Source organism: Falco peregrinus, chromosome 3 (genome assembly GCF_023634155.1).
Source record: "Falco peregrinus isolate bFalPer1 chromosome 3, bFalPer1.pri, whole genome shotgun sequence".
Taxonomy (NCBI): domain Eukaryota; kingdom Metazoa; phylum Chordata; class Aves; order Falconiformes; family Falconidae; genus Falco; species Falco peregrinus.
The window spans coordinates 35,023,057-35,042,811 of record NC_073723.1 but is presented as its reverse complement, the minus strand read 5'-3'; the positions used below and the strand labels follow the sequence as shown (position 1 = coordinate 35,042,811).

Here is a 19,755-nt window from a genome sequence, read left to right as displayed (position 1 = left end):
CTGAATGTTCTCATTGACAGCAAAATAAGAATATATGGGAAATGCAGAGGTTACTTACTGTTCTCCAGTAACTCTGCAGCATTACAGAAGACTTGTGTAACAAATTGCCAAGGTGATCATTACAGTGTTAGAATGCTACCAGTGAAGATGACCTGATGTTAAAAGCAGTTTAAAAGTGTTAAGAGACTTCCCAGAGTTTATCCGTAGCATACTAGATGCACACACATCTGAACATCTCTTTCTAGGCTTCATTTGACGACAGCAGTGTGAAGCCTTATGGTGGGCACAAGAAATGCAGTTCCTTTGTTCTTGTGTTCATTCATTTTCCTGCCCCTTTGACCACATCGGTCTTCCTCCCACTCTGCCTCTGAGCACCCTTCATTGGCTTTGCCTCCTAGGTTGCATCAAAGTTACATGTTTCCACAAGCTGTCTGTCAATCCAGCTTCTCCAAACCACTTCACTTATTCAGCACTGAAAGGTTGACTCCTGCATTAACTTCTCCTAGCGGCTGGAGTCCACTACGCCTTCTGTCACCTCAAAAAACACTTTCTTGCCTTCTTCACTACTTTCCCTCACATCTAGGAAGAGCTGTATGTCAGTGGCTACAAAACCGCCCTGGTAATGCACTTCAAGGCTTTCCTAGAACCAAATCTAGCAGTGAGCAATGGTCAGGCACTAAGACTCTGCTTCAGCATGTGGCTTATATTGACTCCTTTACAGTACCCGTCTGCTGCCTGTCACCTCTCATGCCTGAAGCGTGCCGTCCTTGGACAAAAATTTTTTTGGTCTGTTTATACAACCCTCTTGTATAGCCTTATGCATGACAGAACCTGTTGCATTCAAGTGGTGTGTTTCTATTAGTATGGTAATGCAAGTTTATGAAAACAACAAAGGACCTAGGACATGGGCAGATTTAATTTATTGTTTTTATTATTGTTATCATTATAGTCATACTAACTCTCTTATTTTTATATATATATGTGTGTGTGTATCTATATATGTAAAGTGCCTTGATATCTCTAAGGTTCTGTTTTAAATTTCTTTCTAGAACATGGCACCATTAGTAATGCAGCATCCCCCATACTGTGCAGTGGGGATTAATTAATTCAAATCACTGTTGTGAATGTGCTATCATTTCCTTCTTTTCTGAGCTAACAAGTAATTGGTTTAGGAATAATTTTGAAAGCCTCCTATTAGAATTTGACTTCCTAAGTCTATGTACAATCAGACTTCAGCTTCACTAATGATTTGGAGTGGAAGTTTGTTTTTCTTAATTGTACAATGATAGAAATGTACAATTTCTATTTCATCTATGTCTGTTGCTTCTGAAGCAACAAAGATGCCTTCTATTTGTTGAATTTTATTGATTTTATATTTAAAAAAAAAAACAAACCAAAAAACAACAAACACAGAAGAAATACTTGTGGAGATGTTTGTTTTGAAATAGACAGGCTTTCATTCATCTTCTCATGCTGACCCTGGATCTGAGACCACCTGAACTGTTTACAGACCTTAAGTATACATTTCAGTTTGGTGGCCTCCACTTTGAACTCCTCCTTTATTAAGATATGAACTCCACTGCTATTAATAATTGCTCCATATAATAATACAATTGGAGGGTCTGTTTTGTGCAAATATGAGAAAATAAATTTGCAATAACAAACAATTCCAATGAATGTTTTTGTTTAAATCACTCAAAAATGTTTCCAAGTCTTCCACCTAAAATGTCAGACTTTACCAAGCAATTGATTTTTTATTACAAAGTCACTTTTTTCTTGGTTGCAGATTAATGGAATGCAGTAACAATGATCACTTTTACCATAGTTCTCTAGTTTTAGATCTTAACAGCTAGAACTGTCTGTTTTTATTCAGTCTTTAAGTCAAAAAATTCATTGCATATCTGCCATCGTATCATTTTTTCCTTGGCAAGGATGCAAAATGAACAGCTGGATTACACCACTATAATATTTTCACTTGAGTTAAAAAAAAAAAAAAAAATCATCACCTATTCATGCTTCTAGCAAAGTGCCTAAGTGGCAACTTTCTCTTAGACTTTTGTAGCATAAATATATAGTAAGAAACAGCCTCAGGTCTGCATTGGAAGAATTGCAGATTTAAGCATAAAATGATGTCTCTAGCTTGTTTCAGGGGAATTATCGTATAAAGCATATTAATATCTTATTCATTTGCCATAACTGAGAATGCTGTAGTGCTTGAAACATGTATGATCTATTAATGTAAAAGCAAAGAAATTAACATTACTTCTGTGCTAGTTACTATAGGAAACAAAAATAATTAGCCAATTATTTTTATTTTTAATATATTTATTTTAAAAATATTTATTTATTTTTAAATAAATATTTAAATAAAAATAATTTTTTTTTTAAATAATTAGCCAACAAAAAAAGCCCTCATCCCAATGGCCTTGGGTGCCAAGCTTGCTAAGTCTGCCATGACAGATCATACAATCTTCGTTCTGGGAATGTTTAAAAAGAATGAAAGCAGCTCCTCAAAGGAATTTAGGGGTCACATTCTTCTTTGCAGTGTTGTGTATCCAAAATGTGACAGATTTTTTTTCAGATCTGCTCACCCCTTTCTGAAGTTCTAGTTAATAGAGGATATTATTCTGTAATTTTACTCCAAAAGAAATTTTCTACCGACAAAGTCACACAATATCACTATCTCTTAGGCACAGGTTTGTATTTTCTCAATTTACAATTTTTATTGTTTGTATTTTAATCTGAAATGAAAGTTATACAGTTGAAGTATAAAGCAGGTTTTTCCCTAAGAAGGGGAGAAATGAGATTGTAAATTTTAAGGAAAGCCAGAAAAAACAGACTCCTATTTCAACAGTACTAGCAGCTCTGCTTCCTACTAGCTAGTGTCTGGAAACCATCATTGCTTACCATACAGCTTACTAGCCTGCTATAAAATAACTGTTGAAGCAAACAACATGAGACAAGAAAGGGTTTTTCTCTCTTCACAGCATAGACAGTATGTTTACCCTTCAGGCAATCAGACTACTAGATTTTGCCCTAAAATAGGTCCTAGGTATGAAAACATTCAGAAACACTGTGAATAAGATACCTTCTAATATTATGCCAGTAGAGATACCTCTTTCATAAAAGTCCATTTCAGAATATGCTACACTTCTTACATGGTTTTGTTTAATACAGGTAAATCAAATCTTTGTGCATGTGGCTCTCAGTCTGAGATGGTATTCACACATTCATTTCAGCCCAGGGAAGCATTATTTCAGGGCTATCACATTCCACTCCTCAGATTACAATCAGGATGGGTTTAAGCAGAGTGAAGAAGCGGCCTTTCTAACCTGGTTCTCTAATGACCTCCTTCTTGGCACCTCATTTTCTTGACTGTAGGTATGATGAACTCAGACAGAATGGTGTAAAGTACAAAGCTTTTATTTAAAAAGTACAGCTGCAAGTAGCAGGTCTGAAAGCGTTAGGTCTGACGTGAGTTTGGCTGTGCATTTGCAGGTTGTCTGGAGGCACAAAACTGCTTCTGTATCGCAAGCCCTGCGGGTGTGACACATCAGACCTATTGCAATTGCAATGTATAGCTGAAACCCACGAGACACCTTTTAAGATCTGCCAGTCTTAACTGTGCATTGGGCAACACATACCAAAGGGGTAGAGCTGCTCTACATGCATACAGTGACCATTATCTGGGACTTCCAGGTATCTGCTAAGTCTGTGCCCAGAGCAGGAAGGCAGCAAGCTATAAAGAAACATTATCAGGATGCAAATAGGTATCTTGATTAATAAATATGCTAAAGAATTTTGCAGACTACTTATGGATGACTTGCAAACAGCAAAAAAAATATATATAACATGAGCAAAGTGGAATGTTTCGTTTTGCCTAAATTTAATGCTGACCTGGGAGGCTTGCATGAGAATTTCAGATTCCTAGTTTTAATTCTCCTTATGGGGAGTGATGAAAGAGGCAGATATTTCTGTGGGACAATTCAGAATAATGATATTACATTCCTGCCTTGAATCCCTTTCTGGAAGATTTGTCCATTTTCCTCAGGAATTAGGGAGACCAATCTTTTACTTAGGTAGTTAAAATAGATTGTAAATAAACACATGTAGTTCACTTAGCTATAATTAAGAGACCTTTTCAATATCCTGCTGCCATGGTTACATGGGTGCTACAGTATGGTGTTGCATCAGGGATGCTATCCTTCTGCATTAGGAGAGACTGAGGTCTGTCTGCCTAATCATACCAAGCTCATAAGTGTAGTTTTAATGCTGGGAACATCTTGCGTGGCTAATTTTGGTGCATTGCAGGGGGGGTAAAGTTGACTGCTTTTTGCCCTTCAGGTCAAAGGCTTTGACTGAAGGCTGCCAGGCAAAAGACCTCAAATCTTCTTGGAGTGGCACTAACACTTTACATTCTGGATACAAGCTGGAAAAGAATACAGCTAGCAGAAATTTGCAAAAAGCACTACTTTGATAATTTTACTTGTGGTTTGAGTGCTGTGTACAGCTGTTAGTTATAAACTGAAGTTCACCAGTTAGTATGCCTGATCAGGAATATATCTATATATCTAAAATCAAATTGATAAGGGTACTGTTGTCTGTGTATTCTTGTTCGCTTGGAAAGGAAGAAAAAGTACTCCTACAAGTGCTAACATTTTTAAGAACTGTATTTGGCCATAATTAGCAATTTTATGGACACAGCAGGGATTCTACATAAAACATTCATGCCACTAAATCAGTGCCAGACCATTTACTTTGGGTCAGTGTAATCTGAGACCACTAGAATTTTCATTTATTTGTCAAACTACATACTGTCCTTTTTTTTAACTACCTGTGTTTGTCTTACCTTCTTTCTGACTGTGTGCACATTCCACATGAGACCAATGGCATAGTTTACTTCAAATAGTGGCAACTCTGACTGCTATGTGAAAAAGGAAATTACATGTGCACTGCTGTGCCATAATGTATGCTGCAGTACTAGTCGCTTTTTCTGACAGATTTTCCCCATATTGTTCTTAATTCCTGCTTTCCAAAGAAACTAATATACTAGAAGTATCTTGTCTGATATGTTTAGAATTCAAATTGCATCTTCAACAATAACTAATATTCACACAATTTCTCTCTGTCCAAAATCCCAAAATATTTGACAGCCAGGTAATATGTCATGCCAGATTCTCTAAAGCAATGGCTATCCCATACAGAAGGCATGTGCTGTTAGCGGGATACCAAGCTATACTTTATGAAATTGAGCTCAACATGGGATACTTTTGAGGGTTCCATGCATATAGGACTATGTAATCCCATATGAGTTAGATACAGGCAAAAGAATAAAGTCATACATTCACCAACCAATGTCAACATGAGGTAGATTAATGGTTAATGAGGCTTACATGCACATAGTCTAATATGCATTTTATTTCAGCATCTCAGTTTAATGCAGACCTTGAGTTATCAGTTTATTATTATTGCTTATAAAAATTTCTGCCGTACAACCCATGTGTTTTCAGTGTGATGTCATTTGTGCAGTGTTTTTGCCTCCTCATGGAAAAGCAGTCACAAAATATTAAAAAACCCGACCATTGCCTTTGAGCACAACTGCATTGTCTGTGATCAAGCTAGAAAACAATTTCTACCAATTGTTTCCCTGAGCGAAATGTAAAATATTCTTGTTCATGAAAAACAGGAAGACTTTCTTGCCTTTTCTCTTGGCTGTTCTGAAGAAGCATTAAAATCTCCAAGGCTGAGTAAGGACTCTACTTTCAGAGTTTTCAGGTTGTTCAGTTTTGATTACCTTATTTTTAACTATGAAGCAAGTATTCCAAGAATTTAATAAAAATAGCTATAATGGAAATTCATTTTGCATTTTTCTTGTCAGATTTCTGGAAGCCTTGATCGTGTGTATAAATACCTGTGTATAACTTCACTTACATAAGTGGTCCCACTGAGCTCCATGACCCTGCTTGCACATGTCTGACTGTAGTACTCAAGCTGTGTATTTTAGTGGTGTGTGGAAGCTTCAACCATGTCATTTTTTTGAGAGAGAACCCTAATTATAAAAAAAATCAATGCTGCTTTACACAAAGTGTGTTATATACTCAAAGGCTGTTTTCTTACCTTTCAAGATACTGACTTCACACCAAACTCGTGAAGTCTCACAAAACTACAAGCAAGAGGAGCATGTCTCCAAACAAAATGGGAAAAGTTGTTTAAAGGGTGATTTATGACAGTAGTAGTATATTATATGCAGTTTTGCAAAGAATGTAACTAATGAACAAATTGAGCTTCTGTGGCTTCAACTGTATCATGATACATCTGAACCTACTAGACAGGTTTTTAACTACACACAAAATACATTATGACTTTGCTATTTTCTATTGCTTCCTCTCAATCACCTTAATGAATGTACCTTACTTGGCACCCAGCCTAGTGCTGTCACAAGCAGTTTGTGGAAAACTGCCAATATCCAGTCCTTTCCACACTGCCACATGTGTGAGCATGACCCTCTCAAAAGATCAGAGAAAGTGAGTGGAATTTTTTCAGACCAGTCACCATGGCGTTTAGAGGGACTAAAATGTTCCTTTTAATGACACAATGCTGTGTGGCAGAAAAAAAATAATCTATGCCTCTTGAATCCTTTGAGAGATTGTTCTACAGTCTTTATAACAGTTCCCATGTGCATATGCAATCAGTAAGTTTAATTTATGACCCTTTGTTGCTTTCTAAATGTTTAATTAAGTTAGAGCTTAGCACTGACTCATAAACCTATAAAAGCTGAAAGTGGTAAACTGATTATTCACTGCACCTGCCCTCCAAATATGTGTTAGTAATGAAAGAAGTCATGGTGCTAAAAGTTTGCTATCCAAGCACTCATAACGTAAGAGCATACCCTGCAAAAAAAGGCATGGGAGAGGGAAGGGGATTCAGGAAGGAGCAAAATCAACAAAAAAACTCTTGCAAAAGAAAAGGACTTACATGTTTCCTTTGCCATTGTACACCCATCTAGTGCTGCCAATTCCTTCATAGTCTGAAGCCCAATAATACAGGCATGCATTAATGTGCAAGATAAACAGCAAGTATCCAGTTGTTCGAATGACCCTATAAAAGTCAACAGATTCCTGTAAAACAACTCAGATTTTCCCTTCCTTTTAATATGGAACCCATTGCTTTTTTTGATCAACAATGTTAATGTGAAGCATACACTAAGTAGTTCCCCACCTGTAATGATGCTGTGAAAAAACTAACTGGCAGTTACCTGTCTCTCACATTTGTCCAAGGTCAAGTAAATATCTTTCCTAGAACATTTGACACAGGATAATTTTTAAATTATGGTTCCCTGAGGACTTTGTAATCTACTTTATCTGGTTACGAATATTTACAGAAATTTGAAACTATATTAATGAAGCTTGAGGGTACAAATTAATGTGTTTGCCAAACTCTGTTCAAGATAGGCTTTAAACTTGTGAACTAAAGCCAAGAAATGTCTGAGGTCAGAAGTGAATGACTTTACAAGAGCTGTGCTAAGTCTGCAGTAGATCTGCTAAATAGTATGATTTAGTGGCTACAGCAGGAGTTAGATCATTCATAATCCCAGTTCTTATACTTATGGCCAGTTCTTTGAAGAACACCAGTGATGAACTACTTAAGCACCAAGCAGCTTTCTGTTTAATACAATAATGATCTCATTGTATATCCTCTGTTCAGTGCACGGAAATCAAAAGAAAGATCTCCTGGATTTAGCTCTCCCTTCAAATATTCATACAGGCAAGGGATAAAGAAGCAGGAAAAGTACATGACTCGCCTAAACACAAGAAAGCTGGTACATAGTGAGTTCGTCTTCTACAGCTAGAATTTGATGCAGTTTGCAGTGCATAGTAACGGAGTGCGTGGTTTTATGAAAGTTAATAAGAACTAACTAAATTAAGTTTATGAACTATATTAATGTGAGATAGTATCTCTGTGGTTGCTTCTGTATTATCCAGTCCTTTTCTAGCTCTTTGGAGGCCATTGCATGCCATCTTTTACCTCTCCATGCCATTAACATCTACCTACGTGTACTATTCTTCTCTTAAACGTTGGTGTGCTTCCAGGACAGCTCTGTTTAGGGTTGCAGACTCTTGATGACAGCAGATAAGACATAAGAATAAGCTTTGTGGAAGTCAGCATCAGAAAAATACTTTAGCAGAACTTTCAAACTTCTAAGTTTTGTTTTATTTCACAGGTACATGAAAATATGAAAGAGGTGATGTTTCAACATCCTTTTCAAATTTAACTAGTTTCTAAATTTCATAAAATATCTCATTTGCAATGTATAAACACAAAGTCTACCATTTCAGTGCAATAATCTCTGTAACAGAATGAAACGGCAAACAACAGATTCTTATTTCTGCAGCAGCAGCAGCACACAAGAACAACACATGCCCCAAAACTGCAACAGTGAAAAAAATCTGTTGGTGTAGGAACTGCACAGGATAAACTAGGGCTGATGACATTGACAGTGGATGACAATAGTGGCGACACAGTGGAATGCTGAATTGATTCTCATTCCAAATTTAGTCAATGCAGTGGAGGATCAAGTTTTTGTATATGCCAGGGTCATGGTGAAAGCATACTGAAGAAAAATGTTGACACAGGCTGAAGCTCATAAGGTTTTTTTAAGTACAAATAAACATCTACTGAGGACTTGGCACTGCTATTAGCAACCTAAAGAAATTGTTATTTAGTTCTTTCACTAAGGAAACTTCTTTCTGATACTCCTGATCAGTTAAATTTTGGGAGGATCTTCAGGCTGGTGAACACTTTGCCTGAACCAGGCCAAATGAACTGAGCTAGCTTTCATATGTGAGTGAAACTTTACCTTTATTATCTTAATGATTAAAATGAAGACATATTTTTAAAAAACCTTATACTGAACAGTTAAAGATTTATCAAAGTCCATTGAGTGCTTCACTGACAACTTATGAAATCAAATGAAATGCATGCAGTGCCAAGTTTTGCATGCTACAAGAATTTAATAAGCACATACCTGTAGATGTATGCTTTGTCCATAATAGCTTCCAAACGATCATTGAACTCAAAGAATGTGTTATGCTGAATGAAAAACAAATAAAAGCAATCCAATCACTATTCTTCACTACATCTCTTTTTATAATAGTACTGACATTAGTTCACATACACATTTTGAAAATAATGGATTTTGCAGTAGATTTTTCAGTTTCTTTAAACATTTAACTAAAAGGTGAACTGCAAAGCAAAGATGAAAATTGAGTTAAACGTTATTTTTGGTGTTAAGTGTCCCATTAAATCTGATTATAGAAATGACCTTGCTCTTTAGGTCAAACTGCTGTAGATGAATGACTTCTGCTTCCTCAAACATATATAATTGCTTGGGGAACAGAGATAATTAAAATCAGAGATAATTAAACACATAAAAATCCCTTTTTTCTCTTTCTGAAATTCCAGTAATTCTCTAGTAGGTGATCATGTGTATCAACAACCACATACTAGATGATATCATGTAGCATCAATTGCTGTGGTATTGAATTCTTCTGTTAATTATTTGTAGTTTACCTTTAGTGATAGCCTTTAATATTCACATGTAGCTTTTTTTCTTTATTTTCATTCAGTATATATCTGTTTGCCTAATACAGGTTACTATTTAACTTTTCATTCTTTCCTATTGTTTTGGTTCTGATTTATGGAATTTTGAAGTTTTGTTGAAAACTGAAGTGAAAAGCACCCTCATTTTATTCTCAGGGTTCTTGTATCTCCACCTAACTTTAAATGAAAGCCAATTATTTGTCAACATATTGATTGTTTGAAGAGGAAAGTATTTAGCCACAGAGTAGCCTGCTAGGTACTGTGAAATGCACAGAGAGGGCTGTTGTCTAATCCCTTCTCAGCCCCTTCATTGCACAACACCAGATGTCATTGGCCTTGATAACAAAAGTGGATTTATGCTTGTTAAATATACTGTGTGTAGTTTATGTTGTCCTTAAAATTCCCTTCTTTGCTTTTAAACACCTGACATTACCAACAGAGGAGGAAAATACATTGGCATTAATTAGTAATCCTGAATTAATATTTTTTGTCTTTGAAAACTAAACAGGTAATTTAAGATTAATCTAATTTAAATTATGGAAATAAACCAGCCTTAATCACAGAACACCTTTTTAAAGTAGGAAATAATAAAGTCAGAAGAAAAATAAGAGAATAGGGACTTTATTTGGCTAGACTATATCTTGTATTTTTTGTTGGTTTGTTTACTCATGTTGCAGTTTATCCTGAAGATATTTTCCAATTTCTAAGTTTCAAATTTGTATATATTATAAACACCATTCCAATGGGTTGTAAAAACATTTATGTGTGGCTAGCCATCCATCACTAACAGATCTTACCTTTAGCATCCTATTTACTCTAAGTGCTGGGTTAAATCCGAAGAAGAAGTATAAAACTTCAAACGGCAGTACTGATATCACATCAAGCTGTTGAAGAGCAGAGAGGTCAAGTTAAACTTCACAATAATCAAAATGCATGTATTTGTTCTTGAAAACCTACTTGGATTGAATCATAGTTGAGTATAATATTTGAAGTCAGCATGCTAAGCCTGTAATTTCCCAAGTACTGGCAGGCAAGATTATCTCTGAAAACACTAACAACTTTGCTCTGCTTTTAAGTCCTCCACGCCTGAGATTTCACAAGGCATTATTAACAGTATCTCAGATATTTGATTACTAATACATTTTGTTATTTCAATTATAGTTCTGACAAGATGGTACATGGCTACTGAGGGGAGGTGAGGAGAGCAGTCCACAAGCACTTCTTAAAAGTCCTGTGGCTTTTAAAACCAGGCTGCCTAAAGCAATCTGGGGGAGCACAATTAATTTGGCATCTTGCTTGCAATCTGCAGAAGCCATGTGTTCCAAACAACAGATTCATCATAGGATGCTGTCTGTTTATTGGTTTGTTGTTTTTTGGGTTTTTTTGTTTATTTGTTTTAAAAGATATTGTCTTCTATTATATTTGGATGCTCCTTCTTCCCATATCACTAAGATTTTTAATATCTCCATGCAGTCCATCTACTGTGTGATTACTCTTACCTACCTACTTTATTCTTTCCAAGAATTCAGTGGAGAGAAGAAAAGCTGTGGCAAACTTTGCCTTTTTAAAGACCCTATGATACTTTGCTCTGATGTTGATATCATTTGGGAACACAGGAGGGCTGTGATTTCATTTCACTGTAATCAGAAACACCTTTGTTCTGAGAGATGCAGTACATGTTGGCAACGAATAGCCTGCAGCACCGACCTTTTATTTCAAGTAAGATGCAGTTAATACCTGAACGCTGTGAAAAAAGCAAAGCAAACCAAAACTGGTTGAAGACAAACAGCCTTTTATGGCCTCTCTCCCTCTCTCAGACACATGTCTAAAAGGAGGCAAAATTTAGTTAGAAGTGCTTTAACATCAGTAACTGTTAATTAGTACTTAATCATATGACAAATTCCCAGACTGTATCTATCCTTGCATGTGGTGAAAACACTCAACTCTCATTAGTTTCTGAAGAAATCAGGAGCATTAAACATGCTGCAGGTGTGAACTTAAAACCATACTATCTGCATAGTTTGCTTGCTGTAAGTTTGACTCTGTCCTACTCACTTGCCTGTATAGCGTATATCCTGCACTTTTGGACAGTTTAACCTCAAGTACGTAAGTAGTGATACCACAGACACTGAGATAAATTTAATTCTGAAACAAGGCAAGAGCAAAAGTGTTTGCAGAAGATGAGGGGGCAATAACAGATTTCAGAGACGTGGGCTCAGTGTCACAGAGCTGTATGTTTATCAGGAATTCAGTAAATTACCTATTCACTGTTGGAAAAAATAATATTTAGGAAGAAAATGAACAATTCTCCTAAATCAAATGCATCTTTGTTTTTACGAAGTGCAATGAGCATAAAAATTCTTAGCTTGAGTTTTTGTTTACTTGTGTGAGTGATGACCTATACAGTACCATGAGGTACTTTATAGGAGTTCACTGAATAGTTATCATCTAACTTCAAGAATTTTTATTTTGTCTAATGAATCTCTGGAAAACTGTGCTGTTGTCTTTCAGTGTGTGTGTGTGAATGACCTCACACAAATTAATCAAAATAGAGGATTTTATTAATTTTATTTTACAATTTTTTATTGTTCAGAATTAATAATTATAATTGCATTTATATTTATTGTCTTTTACAACTAAAAATTGTTTATGAAGATGGCAATCTTCAGCTGCTGAGCACTGACATGCCATCAAGCCAATGCTTTCTGGCGATGTTCTTAAACCAACAGTGATTTTCAGTGAATGAAAGAAATCCTGTGAAGTCCTACAGCTAGAATTTATATATTGACACCAGTACCACAGGGTCTTCTTACCCGAAACTTCACAGAGCTGTGGTAGAATTTCTTCATTTCCACTTTGTCTGACTACAATGATAATGAAAGGAGAAAAAGGCATAGTCAAGAACAGAATGTCAAGAATGAGCCTCTGCTACTCCACAATAATAATTATGATAATAATGATGATATTAATGATGATAATGGTGATGATAATAATAATAATTCTCTTATGATAGTAGGGATGGTGACAGTTATGTTAATGGTGGCCTAAAATGAATGGAGAAATATCTGTAGGAAGAAGTACTACTTTTATTAGAGCTGTTTACATGAGACCAGATTTTATTAAACCTAATTGAAAAAATCAGGCTTGGTGTTTGTCTGTTTTTTTCAAAGTCTGGCTGTTGGCCTAGAAAAGTATGTTACATTTTCCCCACAGATCTTCCTCTCAAGACATCTGTACCAGTTGGTGCTTGACTCAAACCAATTTCAGGGTCAAAAACTCCATTTGACTTCATTGGTTCCAAGAAAAATGCAAAGAACGTTTCTGAGGGTGCTGTACAAAATTAGCTCTTTGAAAGCTAACATTAACATGCTAGCATTATTAGCATTATAATAGTCAACATTGCATTCATTAGTAATGATTAGCTATTTATTGTTAAATTGCTTTCCATGGGAACTAATGCCAATACCTTAAAAAGAAAGGGTAATCACAAGTATCTAAAAAATGCATCTATTATTATACTTTCTGTATTTATACCAGGGACACTTTAAAACCAGCTTTCAAATCTTAAGGATATTTCCATGCCAACTTTTCACTATTGGTTTAAGCATTACACTAAATGCAGGAGATCAGGCAGTAGATGATCTCTTCATGCACTAAAGTCTATTAATTGTACAAACAGCTTCAAGGGAAATACAAGGTAAGCTTCCTATGTTAAAGTCTTAACCTTGGTCATAAAACTTGAGATTTGTAGGAATTAGCTAGATCGCCAGTTATTGAATATCTCTGCATGGAAAAATACATTACACTGCATGTATTTAATACCTATCCAAACTATACTTGCACAGTTTTATCTTAGATTCCTCTGTAAAGGTATCAGTAATACGTTGTATGTACAATGTCTAAAATTAAAAGCACTGAACTAAATCTAGTTCCAAATTACTTTTGAGGATATATAATTTTGAATTTTCTGTCTGTTGGGCACAGTAGTGTCATACCGATGTTATCAAAACTCATTTTTTTCTGCATTAGGTTTACTTCTATAAGTTAAAGAATCAAAAGTGGGGAACATTTTAAAGAAATTTTAATGTTCTAGATGCCCTTTTGATATGTTAAGGGCAAGCTTTTACCTTTTTTCAGGTACTTGCTTAGAGTTTTATTTTGCATTTTGCTATAAAAAGATAACACAAAAATAGTAGCAAGAAGCAAAATTGAGTGTACACATTTTCCCAAAATAAAATATCTCAAAGAAAGTAATTTGAAAGCATCCTGAAATTACAGGGATTTTCTCTGATTTTGGCACTGCCCCCCCCCCCCCCCCCCCCCCCCAGTCTCACGATCTGTAATAAAACATGCATACCCTGTCCAGCCCTAGCAGAATATGCACTGTCTTCAACTGTGATTCTTGCACATCAGGTCTATTCTGTGTGATTCTATACATCAGGAGTATAAGGTGAGTAGAAAGCTGAAAGTTTCACTCAAACGTACAAATACATGCATACATATATGAGTCATATAATCATTGATTCCAGTGAAGCTGTGGCAGTTTACTCCTGGTAGGAAAGAGCTTTATGCCTTTTCTACTGCTCTTGTCTGTTACTTCCAAATCTGTTTCTTCTTTTTTTAAGAATTTATACAATCATTATGTTCCCTTCTTCCAAAATAGGATAATGGAAGGTCAGTGAAGAAGAACACAGGTATCCTTTGATAAATAAAACAGTTACATAGATTTGACATAGCAGGGAAAACTGTGTCTGATTAGAGGCAATTTCTATAATGTACTTTAACACAACTACTACCCATGGAAATCCCACTTCCAATACTTACTATTATATCTCCACCTTTTACAAATTGCACTCGAGGCTGGAAAATCAGTAAGTCACACAGGTAGCAGATATCACAAATGATGTCTATGGTAAACCAATATATTGTATTACTTGGGGTTTGATATGGGAACACAAAGCGAAGTGGAATAAACCAGCAATTCCAATTGTAGGCGATTGTCACAAGCATAAGCCATGCTACGTAACGGCGATCTGAAAGAAAAAACATTGAATTTACAGGCATGAACTTAGAATCTTTTCCCAGTCTTTTAGACATACTTATTCTACTTCATTCTCTAGGAATGTTTCTGCCCAAAGCAACCTACCATTCTCCCTTTTTCAATGGCACAAGCTGATAAAATGATACAGGTTAGAAGTAGGAGTCACAGAAGTAGGAGAATTTGCAAAAGGAAAAAAAGGTGAGCTTGTGAGAGCATACAGAATTTAATGCATCTGAAGAAACGCAATACATTTTGCATGCTGCATGTTATAACTGACAAAAGATTTATTTGGTCCTAATGAATGGGACAAATACTGAATGAAGAATCAGAAGACTTGGGTTTAATTGTGGTTGGTTTGCATACCAGCTTTATGTGTACCACCTTTACAACTTTTCTCTCGTCATGTCTTTTCCCTGTTTGGAATAAATGTTCTTTAGGGCAGGATATATGCTCACCTCTAAGCTGCAAACTGGAATGTGGATCTTATAGTGGCTCACAGGTACTATGTAATATTTTCACTTCAATATGCCTTTACCCCATTCTATTGCATAACTTTTAATTTACCTGTGTATGAGTCTATGCTTTCTGGTAGCTGCAGATACTCCTTGTATTTTTTCAGTGGAGGTTTTTTGAATTTACAGCACAGCATATCGCAGTAATGATCCTCCTCTGGCTTTACTTCTGCATCCTCTTTCTTTTCTTCTTTTTTTTCTTCTTTTGGTGGGGGTGGAGGCTTCTTCTTTGATGGTGCTAACCAAATAAAATGCCACAAATGGTGACATTTTAATAACGGCTCAATTACTACACCCTGTTTTCATGTGTACAAGAGCCTCATTGTATTAAAATCTCTTCTAAAAACACTTGTCAATGACTAAAGCTACAATTCATTATAATACTGAACGCGTTAGAAAACAGATTAGAGAATAAAATTGCCACTGATATAATCATGTACATCTCTCAAGAACAGGCCACTTCATGTTATGGAGTGCAATATATATATTACTGTATTTCCTCGGACTGTTCCCACAACTAATATCATAAAACTCTAACAAGAAATCATGGAATTCATAATTCATCATTCAGTAATGCAATTGGGTATTTCTCTTACATGACTGTTGCAAACAATGCATGCAGTTAGGATGGAGATATGGAAAGATGTCTGTGCCATGGGCTGATCTCTTCCCTCTCCTGAGACCTGATGTGCAAGATGCAGCAGGTGAAACTAATGGGAAGCCTATGGGTTTGTATGTTTCTATGCTTACAAAAGTCTTGTGGCACTCCTTTGAGCCTAATTTGTCCGTCTTTGGGCTGGATAATTTTGTCTGCACATTTGTCCCATTAATTCTGGCAGTTTTCCCTTTGAATAGGATACACAGTCTTAGCACGTAAACTGGGAAACTGGATCTATGATTTTAAATAAATGATTGTAAGTTCTACAAAGAGAAAGACGTAGATGAGGAAAGAAATAATAATAATAAAAAGGAATCCCTTTGCCAGTTGGTATAGTTTGTAACAATTCAAGCAGTATTTTTTACAGCTTATTAAAATACTGGTAAGCAATAAACAGCTCCTTAAAAATATCAGAATATAAAATCACCACTCTCAATTCTTCGTGAAAAGGAAAAAAAAAAAGAAAAATCAAACCTTCCTCTCAAGAGGAAAAAACATCTTATTTGTTTTATGTTTCGTATTTTGTCAAAAGTCAATGTTTAATTAATATCAGATGAATTTGCTCTATTTGAAGCATGTACTTAAGAGTCCTCAGCGTGTCTGGATGATTGCTGCCATGACTAAAATTTTATTTACTTTTACACAGCAGATCTAATCTCAGAGTGACTAATATCTACTCATAAGATATGTATGTTTCTTCATACATTTCAGATTCATCCCCATGAATAAACATATCTGGGAGCTATTTTAAAATACAGAAAAGTGCTTGACAGGGATGATTCTAGATCGTGTCCAAGGTTTTTCCTCAGATTCTTCAGTGATGAGGTTCAAAGGAAACTCATACTTAAGGACCTGGCTTACTGTACACTAATATGGATAAATTGACTTCAGTGGGCACAAACATGCATTTCAATGGGTAAACACATTATACTTGAAAATTTTACCACAATATTTTCTGTTCCCACAAAACAATTTTCATCTTTAAACTCCACAAATGCACAGCTATTTCTAGAGTCACTTACAAGCTGTAGGACTGCCTTCAGGGGAGGACAGCACTGGATCTTTCAGCTTTTCCTTATAGACATTTGCCCTTTCCCGCATTTTTTTGACAATCTCTTGAAGTTGGGCATCAGCATACTCATTTGTTTGGAAACCTGAAGGTGTTGGCTTCTGTGTGCTAATTAAAATAAAAGGAAAAAAGGCTTAATGTACTGAAGAGCAGTGGAAGGAAACAGTGCTAATTGTACTCTGAGCAGAAGTCAGGCATTACGATTGGATTTTTACTTGCCACAGAGCTTATTCACATCACTTAATTCACAGTAAGTGGACACCTAAGTTAACTGCTCTTTTTTCTGCTTATGTCAGCAGCAGTCTACACAGTATTTCAAGCAGAGTAGGTCAGGGTACCCTGTGCTCTGTATACCTGACTACACTAATGACTTCCCACTAGTGCTTTTCACCAAATTCTACTGTGGCTATGTAAGGCCTGGAGCTTATCTTACGTATTCACTAAGATACAAGGCATACTTGTCTCATCTGGGCATAACAATGTGCCTGTTATTACATGGTAATAGTCTAATGATGTTAAGACATAACCAAGTTGAAGACTGTTGTGCAGATGAGGGAGGAGAAACCATACTTACTTTATGCTTCCTAATACTGGGAAGATTGATTTCATCTAGGTTTTGTTATAGGCACTAGCTAACACAAGGTAAAAAATGCATCTTTTTTACTAAGTGGAAACAAAACACTGGTGTTCTTGCTGAAGTTTCTTGTTTCCACTAAGAGTTTACTCAGGGTCATAGTAATACTGAGCTGATATTCTGGAACTTGGAACATTTGTTCAAACCTAAGGGCTGTTGATTTTCAAACACCTGCGAATTCACATTCTGCACTGAAACCAATGCTTTTACTAGGATCTATGCATGCTGCACAGTCAGAAAATCTAGGCAAGAGCGCTTCTTGATCAACTCTTCTGTGCTTATTCATACTTGAAATGTCATCCTCAATTACTGGCACCTGTCTGATTATGCAAACTGGGACTGGTTTGGAGTGCCACCCAGCTGGCAGCTGGGCCATGCATTTGGACTTCCTCTATGTGGAGACCAGGATATGGGCTTTCTTCTATACCCTAGACACAGCTCTTCTCAGAAGACACACACACTGGTGTCAGAGCTGGCTGGAAATGGCTGTGACTGATCACAACTGCCACCCCTGTACTGAAACCCTGCCAGCTATGCCCAGTACAGGGAGTACAACAGCTGTCCCAAATACCACTGGGATGTGGATGTTACAGCAAGAGAAGAGGCAGATCAGGAGTGAAGCATCCCTGAAATTTCCAGATTTTGAGAAGACCTTCCCCAAAGGTAAATAGAGAGAAAGTGGTGTGACAGCACCTTGGGTAAGGAAGAAATGAAAAACACTGCAAAGTGATCTTTCAATAAACACCATGTTTCCTCAGGACCTAAACCTACTTTGAAGTTCCTAACAGAAGGAGCTGTAACTAAAAAAGGAGAGTGTCAGCATCGGGTGCATGTAGGTTTTTTTGAGAAACACAGGTTTCTGGAGACACAACACATATCACTGTGCCCAAGGAAGTGTAATTTAAGGATGTGAAAATCCTTCAGCATTAAAACCATTGGATAAAAAAGAGATAAGCTGTTAAAAGCAGAAGAAGCAGAAGTCTGGAGGTATGTGCTTACCATCCCTCTAATTTAAGTCTTCTGTAATGTCTATTTCTTAAAACTCCCCAGACAGGAGATTAATCAAATAGTTCCGCTATACTTTGTAATCTCATCACAGTTCCTTTTGTGTCCCCTTTGCTCAGGCTGTCTGCAGTATAATGAAATCCTTTCTTGCTTTCAGCTAACGTCACAATTAGTTTTTCAGCTTCTATGCAAAGAATTTAAAATAATTCTTTTTGCTGATGCTGTATTTGCTCAGGGTATTAGCTATCTTATAGGAAAACACACTTATCAGAAGTGTCATGCTGAAGGCCGCTTCTATCTGCTTTCTAGGGATAAACTAAAAATTATGGGGGATATTCTTGTTATTTCACAGCCTTTCCAATAAAAGTTAAAGTCTCCTCCATCATGAATTTGGTGCTTTATCATTGCAATTTAGCCCAAAGGAACTACGCCGTTATTCAGTACTAATCAAAAACTGTATGAATTTGTTTAAAGTTATTTGCCCCACAGTTGATGAGAAATTGATTTTCCTTGGCTTACTTCTCATTTGGTTTGCATTATCTCCTCCTCTACTATTTTCTAGTAACAAACTTTAAATTTTCTCTGGTTAATACAGCTGGAAGAGACTGCATGCTGAACACTGCTAATTTGAAGGTGAAGGTACGCATGCTTCGTGTGGAAGATCACTTTAAGTTGTCTTGGCTAATGAAGCCCATTCAAACTTGGCTAAATCACTTTTAATAAACTTTATCTCTTGCCTTAGGTGATGCTGGGATTTGTCTTTAAGCTGATATGTAATTCTTTACGCAAATTTATCTCTGATCTTTATGCAGTATGTTACAATAGGCCTAAGTAAATATCACTTACTACAGCATATAGTCCTTTACAGACTGGAAGTGTTTATTCCCTGCAGAAGTAATAATTCCACTTGTCCTGGGAAATGAAAAAGTCAGGACCATAACTCACGTACTGTGCACACAGTTTTGTTATTTCATCAAACATATTTTGTTTAACAATAACAACATATGTAACAATAGCAACATAATGTCACACTATAAGTATAGTAATAATGCAGTTTTCTTCTGGTTTTAATTTGTAGGTTTTATCTTTTTAACTTGTAGGTTTAAATTTGTTTAGTGAATAAAATTACAATTCTCCTCATGCCAAGCAGAGAGATTTAGATACCTATAGCATAGTGGAAGAAAATGGCCTTGAAAGAACAGGCCATGGAAATATTGTGTTGATTGTGCTAATGTA

General features: G+C 36.1%; 1 protein-coding gene across 1 annotated transcript in view; it reads right to left on the bottom strand.

Annotated features, from left to right (window-relative positions):
- The window catches only part of CNGB3 (cyclic nucleotide gated channel subunit beta 3), a 68,678-nt gene that overhangs the window by 18,211 nt on the left and 30,712 nt on the right, over positions 1 to 19,755 (bottom strand). Inside the window, exons 4-10 of the mRNA XM_013295630.3 lie at positions 16,834 to 16,988; positions 15,206 to 15,391; positions 14,425 to 14,633; positions 12,414 to 12,464; positions 10,398 to 10,484; positions 9,026 to 9,090; positions 6,976 to 7,098 (exon numbers count right to left, since the gene is read on the bottom strand). Coding sequence (XP_013151084.1) covers positions 6,976 to 7,098; positions 9,026 to 9,090; positions 10,398 to 10,484; positions 12,414 to 12,464; positions 14,425 to 14,633; positions 15,206 to 15,391; positions 16,834 to 16,988 — 876 coding nt within the window. The remainder of the gene's footprint in view (positions 1 to 6,975; positions 7,099 to 9,025; positions 9,091 to 10,397; positions 10,485 to 12,413; positions 12,465 to 14,424; positions 14,634 to 15,205; positions 15,392 to 16,833; positions 16,989 to 19,755) is intronic.